General features: G+C 39.0%; 1 protein-coding gene across 3 annotated transcripts in view; it reads left to right on the top strand.

Moving 5' to 3' along the window:
* gria3b (glutamate receptor, ionotropic, AMPA 3b) overlaps positions 1–27,703 on the top strand; it is a 158,445-nt gene that overhangs the window by 34,222 nt on the left and 96,520 nt on the right. For all 3 annotated transcript variants that reach the window (XM_082178297.1, XM_082178296.1, XM_082178298.1), the window contains exon 3: positions 9,855–10,094. In XM_082178297.1, the coding sequence (XP_082034423.1) occupies positions 9,855–10,094 (240 nt within the window). The remainder of the gene's footprint in view (positions 1–9,854; positions 10,095–27,703) is intronic.

Raw genomic sequence — 27,703 nt, 5'->3', positions numbered from 1 at the left:
ACTATCAGTAAGTAATTCGTAGGTTGACTTAAGAGAGTAGACACTGTGGCACTATGAATCTATTCTTTCAAAACATTGCTCTGTTTTGCTTGAGTGGCTCGACATGTCGACCTCTCGACCTCTGGGTTAACCACAAGCTTGGGGTGAAATTACGCAGTTCACCTTTAATAATTGGATTCAGATTTATGTTACCATCAAACTGCATTAGCTGTCATGTTTTGAAGGGCAGTTTAGTACTTTTATGATGCTTTGCCATTTTTTTAAGCTTGATAGCCCCAAGTAACCATTCACTTTCACTGAATGAAAAATAACAGTGTGAGTATACTTAAAAACATCTCTATTAGTGTTTCACAGAAGGAAGGAAGTCATCTGAGTTTGGAATGACATGAATACACAATGACATTTTTTTTTTATTTTTTTTTTGTGAGTTTAGAAAACATTGTGGAAATCACTTTCTTAAATCTTGTATTTTTGTATACTTCATATATGCAATGGCTTTTTTTTAATGGAATTTGCAATGTAGTTGTCATAATGACCTAGTAAAGGTCTCCAACAACTGCTATCTCAAACAGTTCTTGTAATTAATTCACCACAAATTGGAATAAGGTAAAAATGTGGTCTCTCTCTGAAACACAAAGGCTGAAATTATTGCATTTGGGTTATGAAATTTTAAATGTGATTTTTCACAAAGATCAGGAGACATAACCATGATATGATTAGTCATGGACTACACCAACTGCTGATGTCACGTGAGGTTGAAGGGTCCAGTGGCGAGTTATGGTATATTGTGTGTGTGTGTGTGTGTGTGTGTGTGTGTGTGTGTGTGTGTGTGTGTGTGTGTGTGTGTGTGTGTGTGTGTGTGTGTGTGTGTGTGTGTGTGTGTATGGGGGGTTGGTATTGGTGCGGTGAGTCATGACCCTTGGACAGGGGAGCAAGACATGATGACTCTATTCTAAACCTTGGTGAGATGCATTCCTTCATAGCATTGTTCAACTAGGCACACTCCTGACGTAGAGGCTGTTGAAAACAATTAAATGTAAACTACATATTATTTTGTCCAAATTCTAAGACCATGATGTTTTGATGTTTTGCTATGATGTTTTGCTATATATTTTTGTGCAATATCTACTAATGTTAAACTTTGTTGCATACAGCTGTAAGCATTAGTCTCCTATGGAAGCTTGTTTACGCCACAGAATAAAACATTTTAAAAGATAATTGTGATTTTTTATCTCACAATTGCGAGTTTACATCTCGCAATACTGACTTTATTTCTCAGAATTGCGAGATATAAAGTCAGAATTGCGTGAAATAAAGTCGCAATTGTGTCTTATAAAATCAGAATTCTGACTTTTTTTCTCACAATTGCGACTTTATATCACGCAATTCTGACTTTATAACACATAATTGCGAGTTTATATCTCGCAATTCTGACATCTTTTCTCAGAATTGTGAAATATAAACTCACAATTGTGAGATGTAAAGTCCAATTCAAAGGATTTTTTTCTTTTCTTTTTTTTACCTCAGAATAGTTTATATCTCACAATTCTGACTTCATAACACGCAATTGCGACTTTATATCATGCAATTCTGACTTTATATCTCCCAACTGCGTATATTAAAAAGTTAGAATTGCGAGATATAAACATGCAATTCTGAGAAAAAAAGTCAGAATTTCAAGTATATTTCTTGCAATTTCGAGTTTATAGCTCATAATTCTGACTTTATAACACGCAATTTTGACTTAATAACACACAATTGCGACTTTATATCACGCAATTCTGACTTTATAACCTGCAATTGCGACTTTATATCATGTAATTCTGAGATAAAAAGTCAGAATTGTGAGATTAAAAAGTTGCAATTACCTTTTTCATTTCATTTCATTACGCATTTACCTATTTTTCACTCTGTGGCGGAAACAAGCTTCCATAGTCTCCTATGAGAAAAAAAAAAAAAAAAAAATAGCATTTTACTTTACTAACTTTACCAAGTTAAGCACGTGCAGGTTGATGATACATCAGCTAAAGTGTTATTAAAGGTCCCTTAGTGCTCCCTAGGGCTGTCCCCGACTATGGATTTTCATAGTCGAATCAGAATCGTCATGTCTTGCCTATAGTCGACTAATAGTCGAATCATGGGGATGGGGGTGGGGGTGGGGCTGGGGATGGGGGTGGGGGTGGGGCTGGGGGCGGGGCTTTAACGTTTCAAAGAAAATCAGAAAATCACACAAAGATATAGAAGAAAATGTATAAAAACATTTTTGATCAATAAAACTAAGAAATAACATAAATAACTCCAGAAAGGCCACACTGCAGATTTGCATTTCACATGCAAATCAATTTAAATCGGCTAAATTACCTGTGCGAGCAGGCCAGCCTACAGCACAACATCGATGCACCGAAAAAATAAACAATTAATTTACTAAATTAAATTAGAACAGAATATACCTTTCTAATAAATAAAAATACAAAACGAAATAAATCAGAATCAAGTCACAGGATGAGGAGCAAATGTGTGCAAAATGCCTAAAGTGCAGGGGAACATATATTCAAAACACAAGCCACAAATAGTTAGATTAGATAACCCTGACAGATTAATAAATAAAATAAAAATCAAGAAATTATTAAAATAACGATAGTAGCCAGAATTTTCAACTTTGTCTTTTTAACTGCAGAAACAACAATAAATGCTAAACTGGAGTGGCAGTCTTTAGCTAAACATGTTCACAGCATCCAAAAATAAAATTAGAACCGGCTGAAAAGTTTTGAAATCACTTGTACCTGATCGAGAGAACAAATCCTGAACGTCTTTCACTCTGTCTGTCCGTTGGAGTCTTTTCAAATTGTGCGCGCGGATAAAATACATTCTAACGTGAAACCCAGTCTATGCGTGAAACATGTTAACGGTGGCCGGCAGAAGTGCGATCATGGTTTTCCTGATGCTAAATCCAGCCTTGGAGAATATCCTTTCTAATCGTGTACATCCACACTTTAGATTTTCTTATCCCAGACATTGTTAAAGATTTAAATCCTTGCCGCGAAGACACTCCTCTGTCGGTCACGGATTGAAAGTGAAACTTAAATCTGTCACGGCCACGGGGTGTTTGGATTTATTCACGCGAAGGTAAAACAATATTTATTAAAAGCTTCTTTCTTTGCACATTTTTATATAGGCCTACAGCATTATCATAATAGGCTGAATATTAACGTATTTACATAAAAGCTAGTTCTATGTGAAATCAGACATTGAGCGCCCTCATATAGCCAAAGTGGCATATCCTCGTTTCATAACACCTCTGCGAAGATTCGACCGTGAGATTGGTAGTCGAATCAGGCTCCTCCTATCGAAGCATCGAATCTTCGACTATTCGGGGTCACCCCTAGTGCTCCCTAGTACTGTATCTGAAATCTCTTTCCAAAAATTCAGCCTCGGTGCAGAATTATAGCCACTACAAGCCAGTCCCAGAATGAGCTTCCTTCAGACGGGCCGTTTCGGTGTCTGTAGCTTTAAATACTAATGAGGAGGAGAAAGGCGGCGCAAGGTGGATGGTGGGTGTGGCCTTGACCATCTTGCGCAACGGTAACGTGGCGTGCATGTTTACGTTGGATATAGCAATGGCACGAAGACACGCAGTCTTTCAAGCATTTCAGTTTGACCCAGAATCTGATCCAGATGGAGAAGCAACGGATGAAGAAGTTGCAACTCAGCGGCTCCAGCAGGACGTTTCCGAATGGTTAGTTTAAAATATTATGTCTGGATACGGTACTTTAATCGGATGGTTTACAGTTATTATCATGTAGCTAACGCTAAACTACTGTTGCCTTTTCATGAGAGATCTGTAACGTCTGTAATTTATCTTATTACAATTACATCAAGCTCTGCGATCTTGAAATGCGGATATCGCGCGCGCCATATAACCAACAGGAAAACAGTTATCCAAATAACAAAGACGTGTACAACACTCGCGTTACAGTGTGTGTATTCACACACATAAACTGCATAGCTGCATAGCTAATGTTACAGCCACATTCTACGTGTAAAATCTAGGTAACCATAAACAGTAAAGCAACACACTTATATATCATTAGTTGACTTACTTGTCCGAGGTGTGTAGCTGAGCCAAAGAGAGTGATCCAGACCTTAGTTTCAGACGTTCAGCAAGCCCAGCTCTGTATTGACCCTTCGGTGTTCATTTGTACATCCAATTATTGAGCGATTGTTATGCTTCGCTCGCTCAAAAGCCATGATATCTCTCGTGGACAAACTAAAATCGCGCGCGCGCGCGTTCCTACTTCCTAGCGCATTTTCTCATGGGCGGAAAATATTCTCTGGGCGGGCAAAGCAGAGACAGGGGAGGTAACATTTCCTCCTTATGACGTCATAAGGAGGAGATTCAAGATCAGCGCGAATGAGCCTCCATTTTCTCAAAGGCAGAGAAAGATAGCAAAAGCTTGATTTACACCGATTGAAATTTTTTGAAACTTGGGGTCCATAATACAGGCTAGGGGAACTCATATTAATGTTAAAAAACCTCAGAAAGTGAAAATTTCATGTCATGGGACCTTTAAGGGAAATAAACATTTGCTAATTTAGTTGTCATAGAAAATATTTAATTATCAAAAGAGGCTTTCTTACCACATTACTTGTGGTCCTGGTCCTCTATACACAAGAAATATCTTCTTACCCCACCTTACCCTACTGTTTGTGTCCTGTGCGTGAGTGGCCGTAAGGAGTTCCTATGTTCTATGGAGTTTCAGGTTTTTCATGCCCTATGTAGACATTATAAATCAGTCAAGTATGGGGTTTTATTTTGGCTGGAATGCTGCCTATGTAAAGTATACAGTGCAAATTGCTACCCATGTGTTGTAGTGAGCCAGTTTGTAACCCATAAACAGCCACAATGCCATCTGAAGGCTAACTGATGCTCCAGATCTGAAATGGCCAAAGGACAGAGGATACATTATGAAATGGCTATTAGTTTTATGCAGGGCCGCTGCTGGCCAAATGAGTGCCCTAAGCAGTGTTGTATTGTTGTAGGGGGTCCAAATAGAACAATGAAATATTTAGAACATAAATTGTAATTATTTACAAGCTTTACAGCATAAAACATCCCACAGATGATTTTTTCACAAACTTTGATGCAGATGCAAACTTTGTTTTCTGCTTATAGGAGGCAGCAGTACTGTTTTGTGGTCAGTTCGATAAATTCGGCTCAAAAATACATATCTGTGCATGCAAGAGGATGTGGAATCTGAAAGTATTTGCCTTTCATAGACACATCACAGTTACACGCTTATTTAGGAGGACGGGGATTCTTGTTTTCAGAAACAGTTTGAAGGACTTCACATGTCTCCTCACAAGAGCAGATACAATTACTTGCTCAAACCCCCAGAGGACTATCATCCTGTGAGCGTTGTGTTTGGGGGGAGGTGTTTGTAGGGGTGGCTGGAATAGCAGAAGCGGCGGAACGAGAAGATAGAGAGAGAGAGAGTGAGAGAGGACTAAGGACAGAAGAGGACAGTGAATACCGAAAGCTGGATGATCGACTCTGACATTTGCAGCGATGTGTTCTAGGTCTCTGGGCCATGTACAATCATGGTGGTGAAAGATGGCTTCAAGTGCATGACACTGCGGTTAAATTATTTCAGTCCGAAACGCAGCCGTCGGGACGGAGCCTTTTCTAATGGCTCTTATCGTTTCAACACCAGTGGCCTCATGGTCATTCGGAGCAGCCAGGCATGTGGAAATGCATTGTTACTGCTGCAGTGCAGAGAGCATCCTGATTAGCAGAACGAAGGCACGTTTTGACAAATACCCGGTAATGAGACCGCTAGTTGCTCGGGGGTGAGAAGGTAAAGATGGAGGGGCTGAGGAAGGATCCTTCAGCCACTGAGCGAGCCGTGGATAACATTGCCCCTCGCCCACCAGAGTAAACATGTTATCAAGATGTGACGTGACATGCCAGGACTCTCTGCATAATGAAAAGCAATGAGGCGATGCTCGCACTTCAAAACAGGATTTATAGTGACTCCAAGCACTGAGATTCATCTTAATCTCATGGAATTACTTTAAGGAATTTGGCAAGGCCAGTAGTACAAACATTGTACTTCACGTTGATAAAAAAAAAATGTTCAAGAATGTTCAAGAAGGGCCTCAATCAATCAACTGTCAAGGTCCTTGAACACTGAGTCCAAAATTTTCATATGCGTTTTTTCGTATTCGTCATCCTAAAAATCCGTCACGGACAGAAACCGTTGCGAAAAATCCGCAAAACAATACAAAATGGAGTCTTCAAGCAGTGAGGATGAGTTTGTTGTCCTCTCTCTTCTTAAAAATAGAAAAAGAAAGAAGAAATATTGGGTCCATCCAATCCTGAGATTGCGTAGAGAGTTGGGAGAGTTCCACCTCTGCGGGATTATCCCGAGCGATTCAAAGTTTACTTCAGGATGTCAGTGGCTCAGTTTGATGCTTCACTCAAATGTTGCAAACCCTTCCCTTTGGATAATCCTAAAGGGACAGTTCACCTAAAAAAAAAATATTCTCACCCACCCTTTAAGTCGTTCCAAACCCATAAGACTTTTGTTCATCTTCAAAAGTCAAATGAAGATATATTTTAATAAAACCTGAGAGATGTATGTCCCTCCATTAAAAGTCTATTCCATCAAAACGTCTTTTCCACCTCAAAAAGTTCCTTCAGGGTCTCATATTCATAGTTATAATCAATTGTCAGTTATTGTCAATCATCATTATGCAAATGCAAGCCTATCATGAAGCGTGCACATGAATGAATTCTGGAATATAGCATGCAGTTGTCTTGCATTAATCCAGTTGCATTAATATTGTCGACCACATACATGTTGTCCAACTGGTTATTTTGTCTTTTTTCGCCATTTAACTGTGAAACCAGATTAAATTGCAAGTAATGTGGTTTAATGTGGAGTCCAATGCTGCTAATTTAATTAAGTAGCACAATTTATGTACTGCTTAGATAATGATGCTTTTGGCAAAGCGATTTAGAGATTAAACTACTTATGTGCTTTGGAAAAAAACGGCCTTAGTTTTAAAACCAACTGAGATTGAGATATTCAGGAAGAGAAAGATGCCAGGCCTGAAACGAGTAAGCAAAGGCATCTGACAAAATTTTTGTATTTGGTTTGAGTTTGTTCAAAGCCTGTCCTAATAAGTCCAGGACAACTGATGGAAGGGAAGCAGCCAGCTCCTATCCCTGAGGACAAAGGCTGTGTCAGAACTGGTCCAAATTGGGAGTAAACTAAAGGAAATAAATCCTGCAAACCAGCAGAGCCAGTGAGGAGATGTGCAACTTACCTAGCCCCTTCAATGGGTAATTGTCACTCCGCTGCAGGCCTGTTATCACACATACGTGCCAGAGTAATGCAGCTGCATTGATGTCCAGCTGTTGAGATGCCATCTTCTAGAGCAATAGACCAGACAGGGATTTTGGACTCTGGCCTAGTTAGACTTTTGATATCAGCATAAGATCTGGTCCATTTAGTAACTTATTCAAGCCAAGGACAGGCAGTTTATATGTTATGTTTGGGCTTTGGGTAAATATGAAATCCTTGATACCAATAGAGTGGTTGACCTGCTGGACTAATAAGTGGTCTCGGTTTGACTGCTGAGGCTGTTAGCTCCTGATGGCTGATCCCTCAACTACACCATCTGATTCTAATGGACCAATCAGGTTGGAGCTTGAGCTTTTGAGTGCAGCATGTGTCAGACAGCCATGGAACAGCAGTGAGGGGTCTGTCTGAGATCAAGCACTACTCCCCTCAACCATTACCAAGACATCAGAGCTCCGCTGTTCAGAGAGTTTAGTCACACGTCCAAATTGTTAGGAGAACATAAAAACTTTTCACATCTCTTCAAATGTCTAACAAATTAATCTGAGAGAGAGAGAGAAAGAGTGAGAGAGAGAGAGAGAGAGAGAGAGAGAGAGAGAGAGAGATAGAGAGAGAGAGAGAGAGAGAGAGAGAGAGAGAGAGAGAGAGAAAGAAAGAGTGAGAGAGAGAGAGAGAGAGAGAGAGAGAGAGAGATAGAGAGAGAGAGAGAGAGAGAGAGAGAGAGAGAAAGAGTGAGAGAGAGAGAGAGAGAGAGAGAGAGAGAGATAGAGAGAGAGAGAGAGAGAGAGAGAGAGAGAGAGAGAGAGAGAGAGAGAGAGAGAGAGAGAATTCTGAAACACTACTGAGAGAACAGTAGCAATTCTGAAGCACTCTTGAATAATTTTGCACATTCTGGTTGGCTGACATGTCTGTTGAGAGAGGTTGAAAGAATGGTAGCAGTCTAATTCAGAAGTTCAGTCTGGTGGGAGTCAGCAAAATGGCTGAAATTGCTTAAAACACCTTTAACCGCTATCTTTAGAAATAGTTTAAAGGGGTGGTATAATGCCCTTTTAACAAGATGTAAAATAAGTCTTTGATGTCCCCAGAGTGTGTATGTGAAGTTTTAGCTCAAAATACCCCACAGATATTTTATATAGCATGTTAAAATTGTCACTTTTTGAGGGTGAGCAAAAACGCACCATTTTTGTGTCGGTTCCTTTAAATGCAAATGAGCTGCTGCTCCCGGCACAGGGGGCGGAGCTTCAACAGCGTGCACTCACACAAACATGCACTGAAAATTTCAAAAACTGTTAGCCTTTTATGTTCAAACCGGATTCAGACAATGATGGAGAGACTCAAGAAGAAGTGACAACATGTAGAAGCAACAGGACGTTTCTGAATGGTTAGTTAATGAATTTATGTAGCTTAGGTGTAGTTATCTTCTAGTCATTGATTAGCATGTTTTATCTTGATAATCTATAAATCGTGTTCTGGGGGCGTGGTTTATGTAAATTCTAGGGTTGGTGATGTCACTAACCCAGGAGGAATGTCGTGTAGTCTCTACCAGCCGTTTTTTGTAGTCCTTAATAAGGAATTTCTTTAAAAGCAATCTCCCTTTGTTTTGAACTTTGAGCATTGTAACTTTGCAGATGTTGTTTATGCTCAAACAGCAACATTACACACTAACTAAAGTTAGAAAAGTGAAATCATAATCAACCACCCCTTTAATAGGCTTTTTAGAGGTACTTTACAACATTACCAATCATACCATTGTTTAAGTAAGCAGTGTGCAGAGATGTTAGTGTTTTGTAGGAGACCACTTTTTTCATCAGCCAACAGTGAAGTATCAGCCAACAGTGAAAAGATATTGCTGGTCAACCAGTTTGGATGCTGGTTTCCTCTCCAGGGTTCTTCACTATCTTGAAAATGTCTTGATAACGGTGTTAATTTAGCCACAGGTTTCACGATTTGTTTATAAAAGTCTAAATCTGTTGTTACAGTGAACATTTGTAAATATCATTTAAGGGTTATATATCGATCATAAATTAATTTAATTTCTTGCATACAAAACTACCCATGTTGTTGCCCTTGGCTAAATATTGTAACACAGATGAGGTTTTCCGCAAACCGCTTTGTATCCGTGTCAGTAATGAGATTGTTCTTGGTTCATAGAGATGTGCATAATTATGCTTCATTTGCTTCAAGTGTTTTGGGAGAATAAGGAACAGCCAATCAGACAGTGTTTTGTTTAGGGCAAGAGTGTATTGATGGGTTCTCACTGTCAGACGCAACGCAGCACTTTCATCTGCTGGAAATAATGCAATTATTTCTCTGCTCATATTCATGCAGTCAAAACAAATTTCCGTGTTTGTACAGATTTTCCTATTATTGCAATTACTCACATGCCAAGATCATCCGATTCCATTTTGTAGGACTGATATAGAATTATGAAGTTGTTTGTACTGTAACTCGGTCGTAAACAAACTAAAACTCGTCTTGTTCTGATTCCAGTTTGTTCGCAGTTCTCCAGAGGGGTGTACGCCATCTTCGGCTTCTATGACAAGAAGTCCATGAACACGCTGACCTCCTTCTGCGGGGCTCTCCACACCTCCTTCGTCACTCCCAGCTACCCCATCGACTCAGACGTGCAGTTCGTCATCCAGATGCGCCCTCCTCTAAAGGGCGCCGTCCTGAGTCTCCTGTCTCACTACAAGTGGGACAAGTTTGTCTACCTCTATGACACAGACAGAGGTAAGTCCTCTTAGTTTCCTGTGGAACTCCAAGCAAAATGGCTGGCCTACATTAGTTAGAGCTGATTTGTATTGTTTTTGCTGGGTTTGTAGCACATAAGGAGCAGGGCATGATGGAGGATGGATGCCCCATTTGGGTCCTTAGGGTCTGGATAGAGCGCCTGCAGTACTGGTGCAAAGGTCCAGATATCTCTGGATACATGATGAATTTAGAACTGATGTGCCCCAGTTCTGAGCTGCATAGACGAATTTGGGGCCCCTAAAATACTTATTAAATAGCTCACCTTACTTTCCTAATACAGTTCGTCTGCATTAACACTGCACAGGGATATTGATTTCATACAGTTCATATAAAGACATCAAGCTATTTATAAGAATGATTCACCCTAAATAAGAAAACTGTTCCTTCTCACCCACAAGTCACTCTTTTCCTAAAGGAACTCAAAAAAGAGATGTTCTATAGAGGGTTAACATTGCTCTTGTCCATACAGTGAAAGCATAAATTAACTGTCTCACAGGAAAACATTACTATTTTACGAGGTGCAATTCCGTATGAATTTGTATGATGCGAATAATTTTTAGCATGAAGGTCCACCCCTAAACATAACCATCACTTTGGCGTGAGATTGTAGGAAAATGTACAAATGAGATTCTTCGAATTCATTCAAAATAGCCTCTAAATTGCCAAAATGTACAAGAGAAATGAACTGCCATGAGTTAGTGACCATAAAACACCATACAGGTAGTCTGCACCCTATATATTCAAAGATTTCTGAAGCCATAGAATAGGTTTATGCAAGGAACAGAAAAATAAGTTGACATTCATTGCAAATTAATTTATGCCGCACCATTCTGGAAATACAACTGATATTTAGGAGATACAGTACAGCAAGATTATCAGTAAGTAATGGCTTAAATAGCTACTAAAAATAAAAAAAAATAAAAAAAAGATACTGCTGGCTTCAGAAGACTAATGGCCGGTTCAGATTACACGTTTTTAGCCCGATTTTGCCACGATCCGTTTGACTTAGAGTGTCGTGGGAATTCGTATACGACAACGGGCGTCGGGACGCAAGATTCGATCGTTTCATCTCGTATAGTGTGTCATAGCGGGCGACAGCCTACGTTGCGTCTGCGATGCTTCACGACACCACGACAAAAAGACTAGCATGTTTAATTTTTTTTCGGTCCTCCACGACGGGTTCTAGCACGTGTGACATTGACCAATAGGAGCACAGACGCATTTCCATACACAGCTTTCAAAAATGCCGAAACGAAATAGAGACGATGGTGTTTCTAAGTGGAATTATGAAATGGAGGAAAGGTTCGTGGAGCTGTGGCAACAGTACTCCTGCCTGTATAATGTTTCATCGAGAGAGTACCATGACAGAATTAAAAAAGAAAAATGCTGGCGAAAAATAGCAGAAGTACTTCAGCAACCCGGTGAGTAACTGACTGGAATTAGCATTAAGCTAACTAATCATTCATTAAATTGTACTTCGCTATAGAGAAACTTGTTTGTGTGAGTGTGATTATGTATGTGTGTTACGAGTGAGAATGCGTGAGTGTGTGTGAATGAGTGAGAGAGTGTGTGTGAATGAGCGAGCGAGCGAGAGTGTGAGTGAAACATATTTTACCTCAAGTTCTCTTTGAAGGATTGACAGTACATACTGTCCTCTTCGTGCAATCCAAGAACGTGTCCATTGTCGGGTTTTCTTTCTTTTTTATCTTTTTCTGAACACAAGACAGCCAATAGGAAAATCGCCGCTTCATCCATTGTTTGTTTACGTTCGTTTCCGGAAGTCAGGCGCTACTAGTTTCGCCTTCACGCGCGTCTTCAAAAACGACACGCGATGACTGGTCTGGAAGAAACGTGTAGTCTGACATGGTTCTTGTCCACGACACGACACGATTTTAGGAGTCAAAATCGTGTAATCTGACACAGTGACTATCGCATAAGATAAAAAAAACGTGTAATCTGAACCGGCCATAACACCTTGTCCTTACCAGACACCATGTGATAAGATTTCAGTGAATCACAGATCACAGCCAATCAGAAGAGTGTGTGGGCGGGCTCTCTATTGTCTCACACTCGCAACTAAATGAAAGGGTACTTAATCAAAATTCACAAAAATTAACCCAGATTAACATTATTCAAAACACATAATTAGTAACCAAAACAGTTTGCACAGTTTAAACAATTTTTTTTTTTTTTTTTTTAAGATCTGATGTAAATTTTTCATTGTGGATAATTAAAGTCATGCATAATGATATTCAAATCCAAATGAAACCATTTTATTATCATAAAAAACACAATCAGTAACTGAGCTGTCAACCACAGCATTGCAGAAATAGAAAATTCCTGAAAATTAAATCCCAAAACTGTCCTAAGACATGGAAAAGATCCCTTTTATCTTGCGTCTACTCTGGTTAGGACACGGTGTCAGAATGTAGTCATATGGACTGCCTTTATAGTGCTTTACTATTTACCAAACACTTCTTTTTTTTTTTTTACTACACAAGTAAGGAATCCATGCAGGTTTTGAATAGAATTAGGATGAGTAAATAATGACATAATTACAAATTTTGTACAATGAATAATTTGAGAAGTGGCAGTAAAATAATAGCAGCATAAAATGTCTTTGTGACCCAATTAAAATTCAGGGCCACACAACACCGTCAATGCCTCATCACTCCCTCCCCCGAGCGCACCTGTTCTTGGGCCATGGTTTGTGTTTACTAATCATCAAGAGGTCACAATCTCCGTTTGACCCAGAAGACACCTGGCCGATGATCACAGTGTAGATGGCACTGCAGTCGGCTTCTCTGCCGCACTCGTTCTAGTTCCAACATCTGTGCTGTTGTTTTGGTGCGGACGCCGCGCTGCCGTTCCACTATTCGTCCTATTTAACCATTCATTTTACTCGCAAGCAAATCATCATTTCCCATCGCTCATCTCAGACGGATTGAGCAATTAATTAAACTCAAGTGCTTTCTGTTGAGGAATATCTGCGATGAGTCAAAGCGTCTCACAAGCTTGAGGCGATGACACTGGCATTTCGGGTCCCATTAAAGCCTGCTAGCATCCTGCGCTTGAGTTCACAATGGTTTTTCCAGCAAAAAGCATCTCTAATTAGATGAGACACTGAGCTAGCTCAAAAAGCTCAATGAGTCTTTCCCCCCTTCCCATCCCAATGTGTCCTTCCTAGCAGCTTCCGCCTGGATTTGTTTCACTGCGATTTAAAGGTCATTTTCCTGTAAGTTGCCAAGGAGCTTCTCAGTTCAGTAAAAGACAATGCAAAGAGCAGTTTTAGCATATCTCAAACTCCAGGACATGCAACCAATGACACTATGTAAATTGACTGGCATTTTAATTAAATCACATTAACATACATAATATCATGTAGGGCTGTCACAGCATTAGATTCACTTTGTTGATTTTGTTCTATCTTTTTTTTGAAAATGAATCAGTGGAAGTGGAGTTTTAGAAAGACGCTGCTGTATTGTTAAAAAAGTTGTGAAATTTTGTGACACCCCTAATATGATATAAGTTAGCAAGGTAATCGAGGCTGTGCTGTATCGCAAAGTGGAGTGTCTGCAACCCCTTCAGCCGTGACTTATTCACGATACAGCACTAGCCTCAAGTACCTTATTGCTTTTATATAATGGTTACCCTGCACACAATACAAATATTAAATCAAAAAAAAAAATCAATATGTATCAATGCAACTTTCATGAAGTAAAATCACTAAAAGCCTTCCTTCCCCTGGAAAAAATTGTCCCTGACTGTCAACAGCAATAATTTTGTTGCATTACATTATTTCACCATTAGATGGCGGAAAAGACTGTCTTCATGAGCGAGTCAGTAGAGAAGACTTTTATATTGAAAGGACTGAAACTTGGGAACAGGGAGAAGCAAGACGCAACTGGTAAATGACTAGCGTGCCAGGGCACGGGAAAACCCCATGACTGTTAAAAGTTCAAGATGTCGCAGCGGACATTCAAACAGATTTTTATTAGGAATATATGACTGAGCTGAAGGGAAATGCTATATCTACTGTAAATGCAGGTGCTCTCGCTTACCCGATCTCTCACAATACTCTACTCTATAAGCTTCAATGAACAATATCAACGAGAATATGTTTACGTTGCTAAGAGTGGTTGCTAGGGCCGGGGGTGTTGTGGGTGAAGCGATCATTGACGCGTTTTACAGTGAATAAAACACAGCTATTGACCAAAAACAGTAAATAGTGTTTGACATAACAGTACCACATAACAGTATTTGCTGAAAAAGACCCAAAATTATGAAGGCATTACATTAATATGTCAGACAAGTAAAGCTTTAAATTTAAAGGCTTTTGTGTCGAGTTTAGGTGTTGGATTTGCTCAATGGCTTATTAAGGAATAGGTTAAAGGGCATGATTAATGCATTAATATTAACTAAATTAATGTGTTAAATTGACATCCCAAATTATTACTAATTACAGCAGACACATGCATCTAATGCAAGTATACAGCCAAACTAAATAATGCAGCAATTATGTTGCATTAAAACACTATAGCTTCTCACTCGGATTATTGGCTCAGATTTAAGCCTCGTGCCCGTCCAGCATCCCTCCCTCAAAGGCAGCAGTGAAATGTAATCCTTATTACTGGAACCCCAGGAGAGGATTAACTGAGTTTATTAAAGCACTTCATCAGGAACCTTAAGTCAAGTTGACACTTGGCACATCACATGGACACGTACATCAAATGGCGTGACCCTGGCGCGACATGGACGGGTGTGGCACAGAGTTGCTGGCCAAGAGTGTTTATTCAGTTTTTGGCATGGATCACTAATTTGGGGGTAAGGTTAGGGTGCTTATATCCTCATCAATCTGTCATTTTGGTTGTTGTTGTTAGTTTATTGTTAGGGTTACAGTGTTTCCCACAGGATTTTGTGAGATTATGGGGGTCGGACCTAATCATTTTATATTTTTATATATTATTATTATTATGACGGTAATAGACAAATATTATAAAACAAATTCACTCTAAAATAAAATAAAATGGTGCCCATTACGTTCCCAAATGCACACTAAACCCACAGCACATGCAGAGATTGACCAGCGGAGTCTAGGTGATTAATGGGAAACACTGGAGTCAGGGCAGGATGTAGGATAGGCTTAGTGTTTGTTTGACAGAAATATTATCTCAATACCAACAAAAGATGTTGATCCAGGAACACATCCAGGGATGTTTTATTTGAGGAGGCAAGGAAGGCGCTTCCTAAAAAGAAAATAAACAGTTTGCGAAGACAAAACATAAGGGCCCGGTTTCACAGACAGGGCTTAGATTAAGCCAGGATTAGGCCTTAGTTCAATTAGGCCATTAAGTAGCTTTTCTAAACGTGCCTTATAAAACACATTACTGGTGCATTTTGAGACAGAACAATGGAGCTGATATATCAGTTAAAACAGCTCAAACATGCATGTTAGTCTGGAACTAGCTTAAGCCTTGCCTGTGATACCGGGGGAAGGAATATTACACAATATGAGATCAGATAGTATGTGAAACAGCCAAACCTCCCTTGAGCACATTATGTTCTCATTGAGCTCAAGCAGTGTGAAGTGAGTGTGAGGGGGGAAGACCAGATACAGATACTCTGGAACATCTCAGTTAACCCTGTCAATGTGATAATGCCCACTTCTCGTGCGCGCACTCGGTCCACAGGGTCAAACTGGTGGAGATGGACAGACTAATTACAAAGTAAACATTTCACCCACTCGGATATCAACACTTTCAATCAACTTAATGAAATGACTTGAAATGATGATCTGCATGAAAGCTTGTTTTAGCCAGGTTAAATTAAAGCTGCAACTTTGTGCGATCATCACGACACCTCGCAATGTAAAGACAATAAAAATGTGCAAACTTGATACAATGTTTACTTTGTTTTAATAAATAGTGTTAATATAAAACATACAAAATTATTTTTATATAAACATACAAGAATATTAATGTAATAATTTACATTTGACAGAAAAAGGAGGGAGGCAGAGCTTTTTAAATGGACCTTCTCATAAAAAAAAAAATAAAAAAAATCTGCCACATGGCACTGCACATGTCCTACTTGACAAGATCTTAGTCAACACAATATTATGGGTCTGTACACTGAAATATTCAATTCTGTAAACCTACTTTTAGCTTTGAATCTGCTAGGAATGTGTCTATTTTACTGTTACAGGACCATTTCTAGTTCATTCATGTAGGATAATAGCAAACCCCAATCTGCCCCCCGGCACCCATCAGCTCAATAAAAGCAATTATTTGTCCCATGCAAAGGACAGATAAATGCATCTATAATGCATCTAGCCAAGCCAGCTTGATTCTGCAGTTCTTGGTTCAATGGTTTTCTCTTTCAGGTCTGTTACTGTTATGCTTGTGCAACAGTTCAAAGTCATGTTTACAAGGTCCTAAGCTGAAAGTCTAACTAATCACTGTTTGCAAGGTTTGAAAGATACTTTCTAGCAGTATATTATACCGATTTACTTGAGTTATGTCTCTGAAATAATCTGTACTCATGAAATAACAGAACAGAAATTACACAGCCCTGCATATTTAAAAAATAGATTATGTTGATTTCCAAAAAAAGGCCTAATATTACATAATTTGATGATGCTGAGTTAAAAAATATCAATAAAAACTTTTCTTTTGAATCAGACAGAGATAAAGTAATATTGCAAGATTACATTTATTTGAATTAATGAATTATATAATTTATTATTATTGAGAGAGGTGTGTGTGAGTGAATCAACAAAGCTGTGACTCTACATAAATACAAGTTCATAAGCTTTTTCTCCCCAAATTCTGTCATTTTCTGTCACTGATTGGATGCAGTAAAACACCCACAAACATCGGGGTCATGTTTGCATTTCTTCTGTCAAGAAAATGTCTAAATTAGTCATTAAGCAAATATGATGCAGGGTGGTGTTTCACTGAGTATATATTATCTGTCTTTCTTTCTTTCATTCATTATTTATTTCATCTGTTTTACATGTAGGTCCATGAATTTCCTATAAACTCCCCTAAACAGCAAAAATTAAAATAAAATGTCTGGTTGCTTAACATGTCATCAGATACTCTCTTCATATCCAAATAGTCGGCTTTTGGAATGATATGATATATATAAAGAAGACTTTATGCCAGGAATGGCATTGCAATGGCCTTGCGATACATTGGCCAGGCATTCACGTCAGCATCTGCATACTGTTTGTGGCCTTAAAAAGAAACAAATCAAACGGCGGTAGAAGTCTTCTTTATTTCTGCAGACTTTGAGTTTCTCCTTGACATAAGTTGAGGAGTGAATACATTTATCCACAGTATGCATGCAAGTAAAAGAGAAGAAGCTGTGTGTGTGGGAGCACTGGGAAGAAGTGAGATGGATTTTGCCCTTTCTGAAGTGGCGGTCAGGTATGGGCAGATAATTGCGGGGCTTGTGCAGCAGAGACGGATGATTACAGGGTTTATTGTCTCTCGCAGGCACAATCAACCTTACCTCATGTCCCTGATTCAGCACACTCACTGCCACTTGATTTATGGGCTTCGGTGGCTCTCTCTCCCTCGCTCAGGCTTCATCATGGCTGCTATATTGCTTGAATTCTTTCTCCTATACACTTTCTTCCTCTTTTCCATCACTGTATTTCTCGTTGTCGATCTGGTGCAGATATAGGTCCATCTCTGCTGGACACGGGGTTATGAACAAGGCCTGAGTTGATATTACCTTAGCTATAAGGGTTTTGGACATTCGCGATGTTTGCCTAGACATCATATTTTTCTTTGTACATGTCAGGTCATACAAATTCAAATGAAATCGCCAACCCGTACAATACTTATGAATTCTCATGAGATTGGGTTGCATGTAGGGTTAACTAAATAATTAACTAAAACTAAACCATCTTTCCACTTGAAATAAGACTTAACTTCAATAATTTAAAATCTAAAAACCGTATAACCTTATTTTATTTCAGCCAGTTTCCAAGGCAACATTTCTCATTTTTATTTAGTTTAAAGGAATAGTTCACTTAAAAATGAAAATTCTGTCATCATTTACTCACCCCCAAGATGTTTCAAACCTGTATGAGTTTCTTTCTTCTGCTGAACACGAAGGAAGATATTTTGAAGAATGTCGGTAACCAGACAGTTTTTGGACCCCATTGACCTCCATAGTAGGAAAAAGTCAATGGGGTCCATCAACTGTTTGTTTACTAACATTCTTCAAAATATCGTCCTTCGTGTTCAGCAGAAGATAGAAACTCATACAGGTTTGAAACATCTTGGGGGTGAGTAAATGATGACAGAATTTTCATTTTTAAGTGAACTATTCCTTTAAGTGGATGTTTTAAAATAACTAAAACTGAAATAATAATTAATACAAATTATATGGACAAACAACACTACAAAGTTATAAAAACTTTGACTAAAATTGAAATAAAAACAGAAAACAAAAATAAAAAGTTTGATTTATAAATTGATAAACGAATATAATAATATCTCAATGATACTAAGGGCACGTTTACATGACAACGATGTGCAAAACAAACAAACAACAAGATTGTCAAAACGATCCGCGTTCACATGGATCCATGAAAATGATTATAAATGCTGTATTCTGCTCCAAGGCCAGTAGATGGCGATGTCTCTTTATAAAGAAACACTACGTGCCTATAGACTGAACACGTAATACGCTCGTAATACCCCACATTTTTCACAAATTTGCGTTTTGTTGTTTCCACAGAGGTGATAATGTTAGAGTTTTGAAACGTGTTTTTCAGGCCCCCAAAACGCCTTTATCGTGTAAATGAATGACCAAAGCACATACAAAGATTTCATATGTTGGTTAAAAACGGTGTTGTGTAAACAGCCCCTTTAATAACACTGGTTGCACTTACAAAGCTAAATTTCTTTCAATTGACATCAGTAATTTCCTCTTCCAGTCATTCTGTCCTATGGCCAATTCAATTCAAAATCAGTTCCATTTCACAAACTGTGAATCTCTTCTAGAAACAGAAGAGAAAAGCAGCCCAGGGTGCAACTCTGACTGTTTGAAAGCATTTTTTCTTTCATTTGACATTTGTGACTGGCAATTTTAGAAAAGAAGTGACATTGCATGGAAGAGACCAACCAGACATCTATTTATGTACAGAACAACATTTATCCCAGCAGGACCTTGACTATCTTGACCTTGCCAACTGCATGCACTACAAAAACTGAAATCTAAGAAAGTAAAAAAAATCTTATTTCTAGAAAATATTTCGGGTTTTTTTGCCATGAAAGATAAGAAAAAGTCTTATGATATACATTGCAACCTAGACTATAAATATTATTTTTTAGAAAATTGGTCTTCTTTAGTAGCCTGGAAATCCAGACCCAAATCTGAAAGATTAATGGTCTGGCATCGACTAATGAAAATCGCCCAACTCAAGGGGCGGCACCAAGCATGCATTTGAAAATCTCACTGCATGCAATTGGATAACACTACGACCAATCATAATGGAGCTAACAGGTAGATTAGACTCTTGCCGTATCCGGTCGGCAAAACAGCAAAAACGCCCTTCTTGCAAAGGAACGATTCGAGCGCGTCTTCTGTTCCTCTTTTAGATAAAAAGCCAAGTCTAACTTGTTCATTGTAGCGGCCAAAGCCGTTTCAAACAACTGGTGTTCATCCATAGCCATTTTGCAATGTTTACTAATGACTTCGACGTCACAGCGCTGTCGTCTTCTGTTTAGCTCGCCTCTGGCCCGCCTATATATGATAACCCGATGTGATTGGTGCAGCTCGGATACAAGGGCATAGTTAATGAGCATCATTACTCAATGCCAGAGTAACTCGCTGAGCAAATTCAAATTGTGCTCTCGCGAGAACTCTGGATTTCCAAGGTACTACTTTAGTCTTGTTCAATTCAATTCATTTTCAAAATGAGGTCGATTTTTACCCAAAACAAGTGACAGCTATAAAGTGCAAGTTATTGTGCATGTTCAATTAGATCGTTGTAATAAGAATAGTAATTTTAAGAATAATGTCACTCCTAAAAATTCTAATTTTAAGAATCTTAATTAAGAAAGGTCAAATATGATTTTAGCATTTTTATAATTGAAATAAGCTGAATTTAAGGTTAAATATTCTAGTTAATGCAATCTCCACTAAAATAATGTGTTATTTGGTGCTTATAAAAAGTGAATACTGCATAGTTTTAAGCATGTTTGTCTAGTTTTAAGACCCTAGTTTACATCAGGCGCTTCTTGGTCACTAGGTGTACAGGTTGGCTTCATCTTATAGAGAAATCTCTAGTGAGGCCACCATGCACGGGAGCTTCAAACAGATTCTGTTCGGCGTGAGATGGCTTCCTCCCATTTGAGTTTTTTTTTTTTTTTCTGAGGCCACCGCTTTGTATAAAGCTCCAGAGCACTGGCCCTCATCGGGCCACCTGGATAGCCACCTTGTATTTGCATGGCAGGTCTCCTCTCACTTTAAACTTTAGACATATGATATTCAAGTGCCATCCCATCCCACGGGGGCTGCTTTATTTTCTTGCTTAGGCATGTGTACTAGGAGTTTGTTGGAGTCGATCTGCTAGAAGCTTTTTCGTCCTGAGTCCCACAGTCTCTGAGCGTAGTCTCTTTAGAGTTAGATCGTTTGCAGTTTATCTCTGTAAGGTCTAGTTCTTCCCTGGTACTGGCCTCCTCTTTCTACGAGAGTCGTGTAGCCTAGGCCCGCCTTTGCATTAGGCGATAATGCGAATTGCATTAGGATGTTAAGTGTAGAATAAATAGCAGGATAGGTAGCAGGCTATTCCTAAGCCTCCCATGCGGGTGTATTCTGGGCGTTGTCAGACCTGTCTCTCTGGGAAGAGAGAGTTAGAAGCAGTGATGCTGAGGTCTCCGCTTTCAGAGCTGTATAAATTGTAGCTAGAATTTCCCAGCTAGACTTTAAGTTGGTTATCTAGGCCCCTTGAATTCATTTTCAAGTCATAAGGTTAAAAGGTCATTCGCCTCATAGCTGAGGCCTCCCTTTCCCTTGGGCTTAGTGTTTTTTTGCTACCCACAGCTTTAGTTTATTCGCCCTGCACCATTGGGACTCACTTTAGTACTCCCTCCCATTTGGGACGGGTCTGACTACACTCCTTTAGAGCGCCCAGCCTCCACAATGTTTCAAAGCACTGTGTAGATCCAGGATCGAGTAGAGTTACTCCCCTCGTTTGCAAGAGTTATAAAGGGCTGTGCTGTGTTCTACTCTCCAGGATGCCTGTCTCTATGATCCGGTTTCACTTTGTTTTTTGTGAGAGACTCTGTTTAGGAAACAGACAGGTTGTTGACAAGACTAGGTCAGTAGATTTGATCAGGTCAGCCTCCCTGGTGGCATGTGGGGTTGACTTTATGTCCCCCTCAGAAAGTGACTGGATGGGACTCCTTTCGGACCCCCTAGCCATATTCCCTTCCATGGAAGCTGTTGGTTCCAAGCCTTTGAGCGGCCTGGGTAGGCTTTTCCTTGTTAGGAGGTCTCTTTGAGGCTTATAGCTTTGGCAGTGACCGTAGGGAATAATGTCACTGACAGCCTGTATGTGACCCGAAGGTGGAGTGTTTCTTGGCATTTCAGGGTGAAACTGCCAGTTCTGATGTTTCTGCCACGAGCCATAATTGTCATGCACTCCCGTCAGCATGGTGGGATTGTATATCGTTCCCCATAGCGTCATCGACGCAGTGCGAGTTCCCTTTCGAAAGGGAACGTCTAGGTTATGACTGTAACCTCTGTCCCCTGAGAACAGGGAACGAGACACTGTGTTGTTAGCCATGCCTCGGGATGCCTGCTGAACAGTCCCTTCAGACGATAAGTGGATGTCATGTTCTCTAGGCGCCCCTTTTATACTTCCGGGTCGCACTAGTAGTGACGTCATAGGCTGTCGCCGGTCAATTTCGATTGCCGTGATTGGATAGTTTTTCAGACACCGGTTCACGTGGAGGGCGTTTCCCATAGCGTCATCGACACAGTGTCTCGATCCCTATTCTCAGGGAACAGAGGTTACAGTCGTAACCTAGACGTTTTGCTTACCCCATTGGCAGTTTTTTTTTTTTTTTTTTTTGCTTGATTTTAGTACACTTTTTACCTAGATTTAAGAGCATCCTGCTTGTTTTTTGCAGTCTGCTACTCTCTGTAGTGAGGGAGAGACACCCTGATCAATGCTTGCGTATCACACAGTCCAATCAGTGATATGCAGGCTAATCAGGGCATGACTACATTTTCAGTTCTGAAAATAACATCAATAATTTCAACCAAGAACATGGACACATACAATTATATATGCAGTCTTTTGTTCTTACAGGGTCAACAGCAAGGGAAAAAATGCTGAATAGCAGAGGGGACTTCTTTCAAAAGCATTAAAAAAACATACCGACCCAAACCTATATAATATTTTAAACATGTTTGATGCGTCTTTTGCATTTTGGGGCTGCAATAAAATGGGTAGTTGCGCCTCTGGTTATACTAAATGTGAAAGATCTGCATATCCACATTCGGGTTATATTTAACATCCGTCATGATTTCATGTGATTGTTTTCTCACTTTTAATGAATTTACACTACCCCTCACATAAACAACTCCCCTAATGTCTGTGTTATGAGGCTGTGTGGTGTTTGCGAGCAATACAGCTGGCATGAAAACATCTTCAGTGTAATGACTGCAATCCATTACTAAATGTGTGTGTGTGATGTGCAAGAAAACACTAATCTGCATAATGCGCACATACACAACTACTGTGCACTGCCTCAACTGTCAATACAAGGCTTGTTCAATGAAAAAACTAATTTATCATTTTTCCCTTTGCAGCAGCTATGGAGAAATAATATTTGACTGGCCCGTGCTAAACCATGCCCACACTGATTAACTGTTAAACAAATGACTGATACACGCACAACCAAATGTGAAACGTCTTGATAAACAGATCATTCACTCCACATTATCCACTGAGCTGGGATCGGGAACTGTTTGTTTGGAAGGGAATAAATTTGAAGCTTTACATACAAAATATTCTAGAACGTATATCTGCGCAGAAATGAACAGTGTTTAGCTTTGTTTTAAAGGAATAGTTCAAAAAAAAATTCAAATTCATTCTTCTATGAAACATAAAAAGAGACATTTTAGATAATGTCTCTTCCTCATATGCAGTTACGATGGAGCTTTCAAACTAAAATATAAAATATCATAAACGAGTTAGAATGATAGTGCGCAGGCCATGTTATCACTCCATTAAGCTGCAAACTAGAACATAACAACTTGATGGCTGCATCTGAAATCGCATACTATCTTGAGAAGGTACTTATTTTAAATAAGCGAGCAGTAAAAAAGCATGTTATGTAGTATGAATGTGTGTAGCATGAATGTAATCTGGACGTACTACATTCGCAATGTTGTCATTATCATGTGACTTACCAGCATTAGTTGCATCGCTTCACTGCCATTCATAAATCCTCTCCTGTGGCCTCATGGGAAGGCAAAGTAAGGTGTCCATCGTATGAACACTTCAGAATCTCACCGGGAGTAGTAGGTCATCCGGTTACTTCTTGCCAAACTCTTTTATGAGTACTCTGAATTCTTACATCCTTCCACCATGTCGTTCCATAACACAAAAGTTGAATTTTTAAAGAACATCAGGAGAAAAAAAAATCCATAAGACTTTCACATTTTCACATACGATAGCTTAGTTTGAGAAAAATACTGAAACAACGACTGAATCCGAAATTGCTTACTTTCCTGCTATATAGTAGGTGAAAAACAGTATGTAACAAAAAGTACATGATGGCAAATTTGCTGTTGTTGTTTGTTTTTTTGGTAAACTATTCCTTTAACGCTATGATTTAAATGTAAATGCTGGTCAAGCAGAGAGAACTTGCATTTAAATGGCCAGCGTTTTCCTTAGAAGCCTTGTGCGATGAACCATTACCAGGTCCAAGACAACAACACTCAATACTGCATGGCAGGACTTGTAAGTGAAGATGGTTTGTGATGTGTGTCAGACTAAATCCAGCAATATCTTTCCTTTATTGACTAAAAGCTTTTCATTAGGGTAAATAAAACAGAGAAGCCAAGTCCTCCCACCATGAGAGCTTTTTCCACCCACTGCAGCATACAATTAAAATCCATATTTCACAGTTGGGGAAGAAAACACATCACAAATGTTGAACAACAAATCATTATTTTGTATATAAAAAAGATGTACAGAGGGGAAATACATCAAGCAGATGATATTTCTTTGTTTGTGTCTCACTGGTGGGATTCTTGTATTCACTTTTATTCTTACCAGGGGTACGATACTCTCGTACTCTAATGACACGAGCAATATAACAGCGTATGATTTGTTTCATATGCGCATAATAATTAGAGACGAATTGGCCCCAAATTGGCGTGTCCTTCAAATGACCCAACCACCCGTGAAGATTTCAACACGCCACAAATCAATACATGTGCAACTCCTGTGTCTGGGTAATCAATGACCTGACTATGGCAGAGCTTTATTTATTCACAAGAAAAACAACAACAATGGCAGAGCTGAGCTGCATTGCATATATAAGAGCTTTGGGGGTTGGGTTTGTCAGTGGTCCGTTTCAGGACACAGTTTGCCACATATTTTTCAAACATATTATTGCGTCTGGTGATTGTCTGCACTCCCCCGAGACCAGATGTCCTGTGATGGCAGGAATATCATTTATTGTCTTACATTAAAGTGGCAAACCTATACCCTAACCCATTTAATAAATAAATAAATTTAGTCATTTTGGTAACACTTTAATTCGATGGTCCAGTTTCGACATTTAACCGACTATAAGTAACTTTGCAACTACATGTCAACTAACTCTATTATCTTGAAAATTACTATATATATTATATCTCCAGTATTAGAAGACTGTTGTCAGGCTTCTGTCAGTTTAGTCGAGTTAAAGGCCCGTTCACACCAAGAACGATAACTATAAAGATTACGGTAACACTTTACAATAGTCAAGTCAAGTCAAGTCAAGTTTATTTGTATAGCGCTTTTCACAATACAGATTGTATCAAAGCAGCTTCACAGTATTAAATTTAAATAATACAACAAAGTTTATTTCAAGAGGAATTTATTGATTGATAAAATTAAATTAAATATCCCCAAAATATCCCCAACTGAGCAAGCCAAAGGCAACAGTGGCAAGGAACCGAAAAACTCCATCAAGTGACCTAATGGGGTCCTAAAACTCCATCAGGTGACCTAATGGAGAAAAAAAACCTTGGGAGAACCCAGGCTCAGTCGGGGGCCAGTTCTCCTCTGGCATTTATGAGCTAGAGGCCGGATTGTAGTTTGAACTGTAGGATTATATGAATGCCTGGCTGAAGAGATGCGACTTTAATCTAGTTTTAAACTGGGAGAGCGAGTCTGAGCAACGAACAGTATCAGGAAGACTATTCCAGAGTTTTGGAGCCAAATGTGAAAATGCTCTCCCTCCTTTGGTGGTTCTGGATATCCTAGGTATGACCAAAAGCCTTGAATTTAGTGATCTTAAAGAGCGCGATGGATTATAGGGTGATAGAAGATCCGTTAAATAGACTGGAGCTAAGCCGTTTAGGGCTTTATAAGTCAGTAGCAATACCTTGTAATTAATACGGAACTTTATAGGTAACCAATGCAGTGATGATAAAATCGGTGTTATATGATCATATTTTCTTGATCTCAATAAGGTTCATTAGTTAGCATTAGTTATACTACATTATGAACTAATAATGAACTGCACTCACAGTATACCGCATTTATTCATCATTGTTAATGTTAATTTTAACATTTACTAATACATTATTTAAATCGTGTTAACATTAGTTAATGCACTGTGAACTAACATGAACAAACAATTAATTGATTGGAATGAATTTTTATTGACTAACGTTGACAAAGATTAACAAATACAGTACCAGTATTGCTCATGGTTAGTTCATGTTAGTTAATACATTAACTAATGTTAACTAATGAACCTTATTGTGAAGTGTTACCAAGATAACTATATTAGCGTCCACACCACGATATCCTTCTGTTTATTCTAGGCGCGTGCTCAGAAATGCAGTGTAACAACATACAAGACTTCGCAAAGTAAGAGTGAATACACAGGACGTAAAAGACAAGAGTAAACCAGATAATAACACACAGGTGGAAGTAATCAGAACGTGATTAGTCCAGGCAATGGGTTCTGGGAAATGTATTTCATGGTGAGATAAAGCAGATGGAAGGAGTGCCCTCTGGTGGAGATCATGTGTACTCCAGCTGGTGTTTGTGACATTTTGAAAAAGACGAATTATAAAAATTATAAACATTTCAGTTTATTTGAGTGTAATTATTATTTCTGAAAATAAATATAAAAGTTTGGGCTCTGTTGTTAATTTTAACCTCTAATATATAGGTCCCCTATAGTGGGTATCGGCAGATATTCAGATATTCATTATTATTTTAATTTTGGTTTTAGTTCAGTTTTAGTTTTTATACATTTCCATATATTACTTTTAATGCTTTAATTTATTTCAGTTAGTTTCCAAGGTGAAATTTCAATTTTTTTTAATTTATTTTTTTACATTATTTAAATTAATACAGATGTTTTTAATAGATTTAGTTTCTCATAACAACCCTGGAGGGTCGGTTAACTATAGTATGCATTCACTATTCTCTATTTTTGGAAGTGATTTGTGTTCACACATCTTGATTAGTCATTCACACACCTTTGACATAGTGCACACTGTTTAACAGCAGATGCCACGCCAGTAAATGATTGTCAGCCGTTGTAACAGTTACATTGTTCATTTGCATCCTTACTGACAGTTTCTTTTGTTTCTGAATGAATTATTCCTGATGTGTGCTAAGTTTAGCGACCTACCGTGGAGACAGGTCAGACAACCCCCACATGAACTACATATAAAGATGCATATTTTATGGCCTCCATTAATGTGCGTTATGCTACCGCAGTACCCTTGAGTCACTTCATGCACTTCATAGTGCGTTCAGTGTCGGACAAAATCAATGGGAAGGCACAATACGGAGTGATGAACGTGCTTGTGAATGCTGTGAATGGAAGGAAGCCGTTGAATGGGTTTAATGTTGAGACACAGAGACCTTCCCTGCAGCTCATTGAAGAATATCAAAAGGATGCTCTAAATGACGGCCATTGGCTCTGCATTAAACTACCATAATTCACAATAATGAGCCTGTTTAGCGGCTTTCAGTGTAACGCAGGGGATGAATGCCGCCTGGCACAGTTGGCAGAGATGGGTGGCACAGGGGCCAAGGCGCCTGTGAATGGGATGATTAGATGACCACACTTAGTTAGATCATCACTCTATTTCATTAGTCAACCTCAGGAAGAGGAAATAGCTATATCATGTTCACACGGTCAATGAACGGCTTTTAAAGGGACGGCCTATTTAACCCTTGCCCTTTCTATTTTTAACTTCCCTGTTCATATGTGCTTCTCTAGAGTGCTCTGGCACTCCCCTCAATTAACTAAGAGTTTTCTTCCTGTTCCCTTTTCTCTTAGAAATTAAATATTATAGAATGGGACTCTATTCAA

Source organism: Leuciscus leuciscus (assembly GCF_965113295.1).
Source record: "Leuciscus leuciscus genome assembly, chromosome: 8".
In the NCBI taxonomy this organism is placed as follows: Eukaryota; Metazoa; Chordata; class Actinopteri; order Cypriniformes; family Leuciscidae; genus Leuciscus; species Leuciscus leuciscus.
Note: the sequence above shows the minus strand (reverse complement) of the source record. Positions and strands in the feature narration are given on the sequence as shown.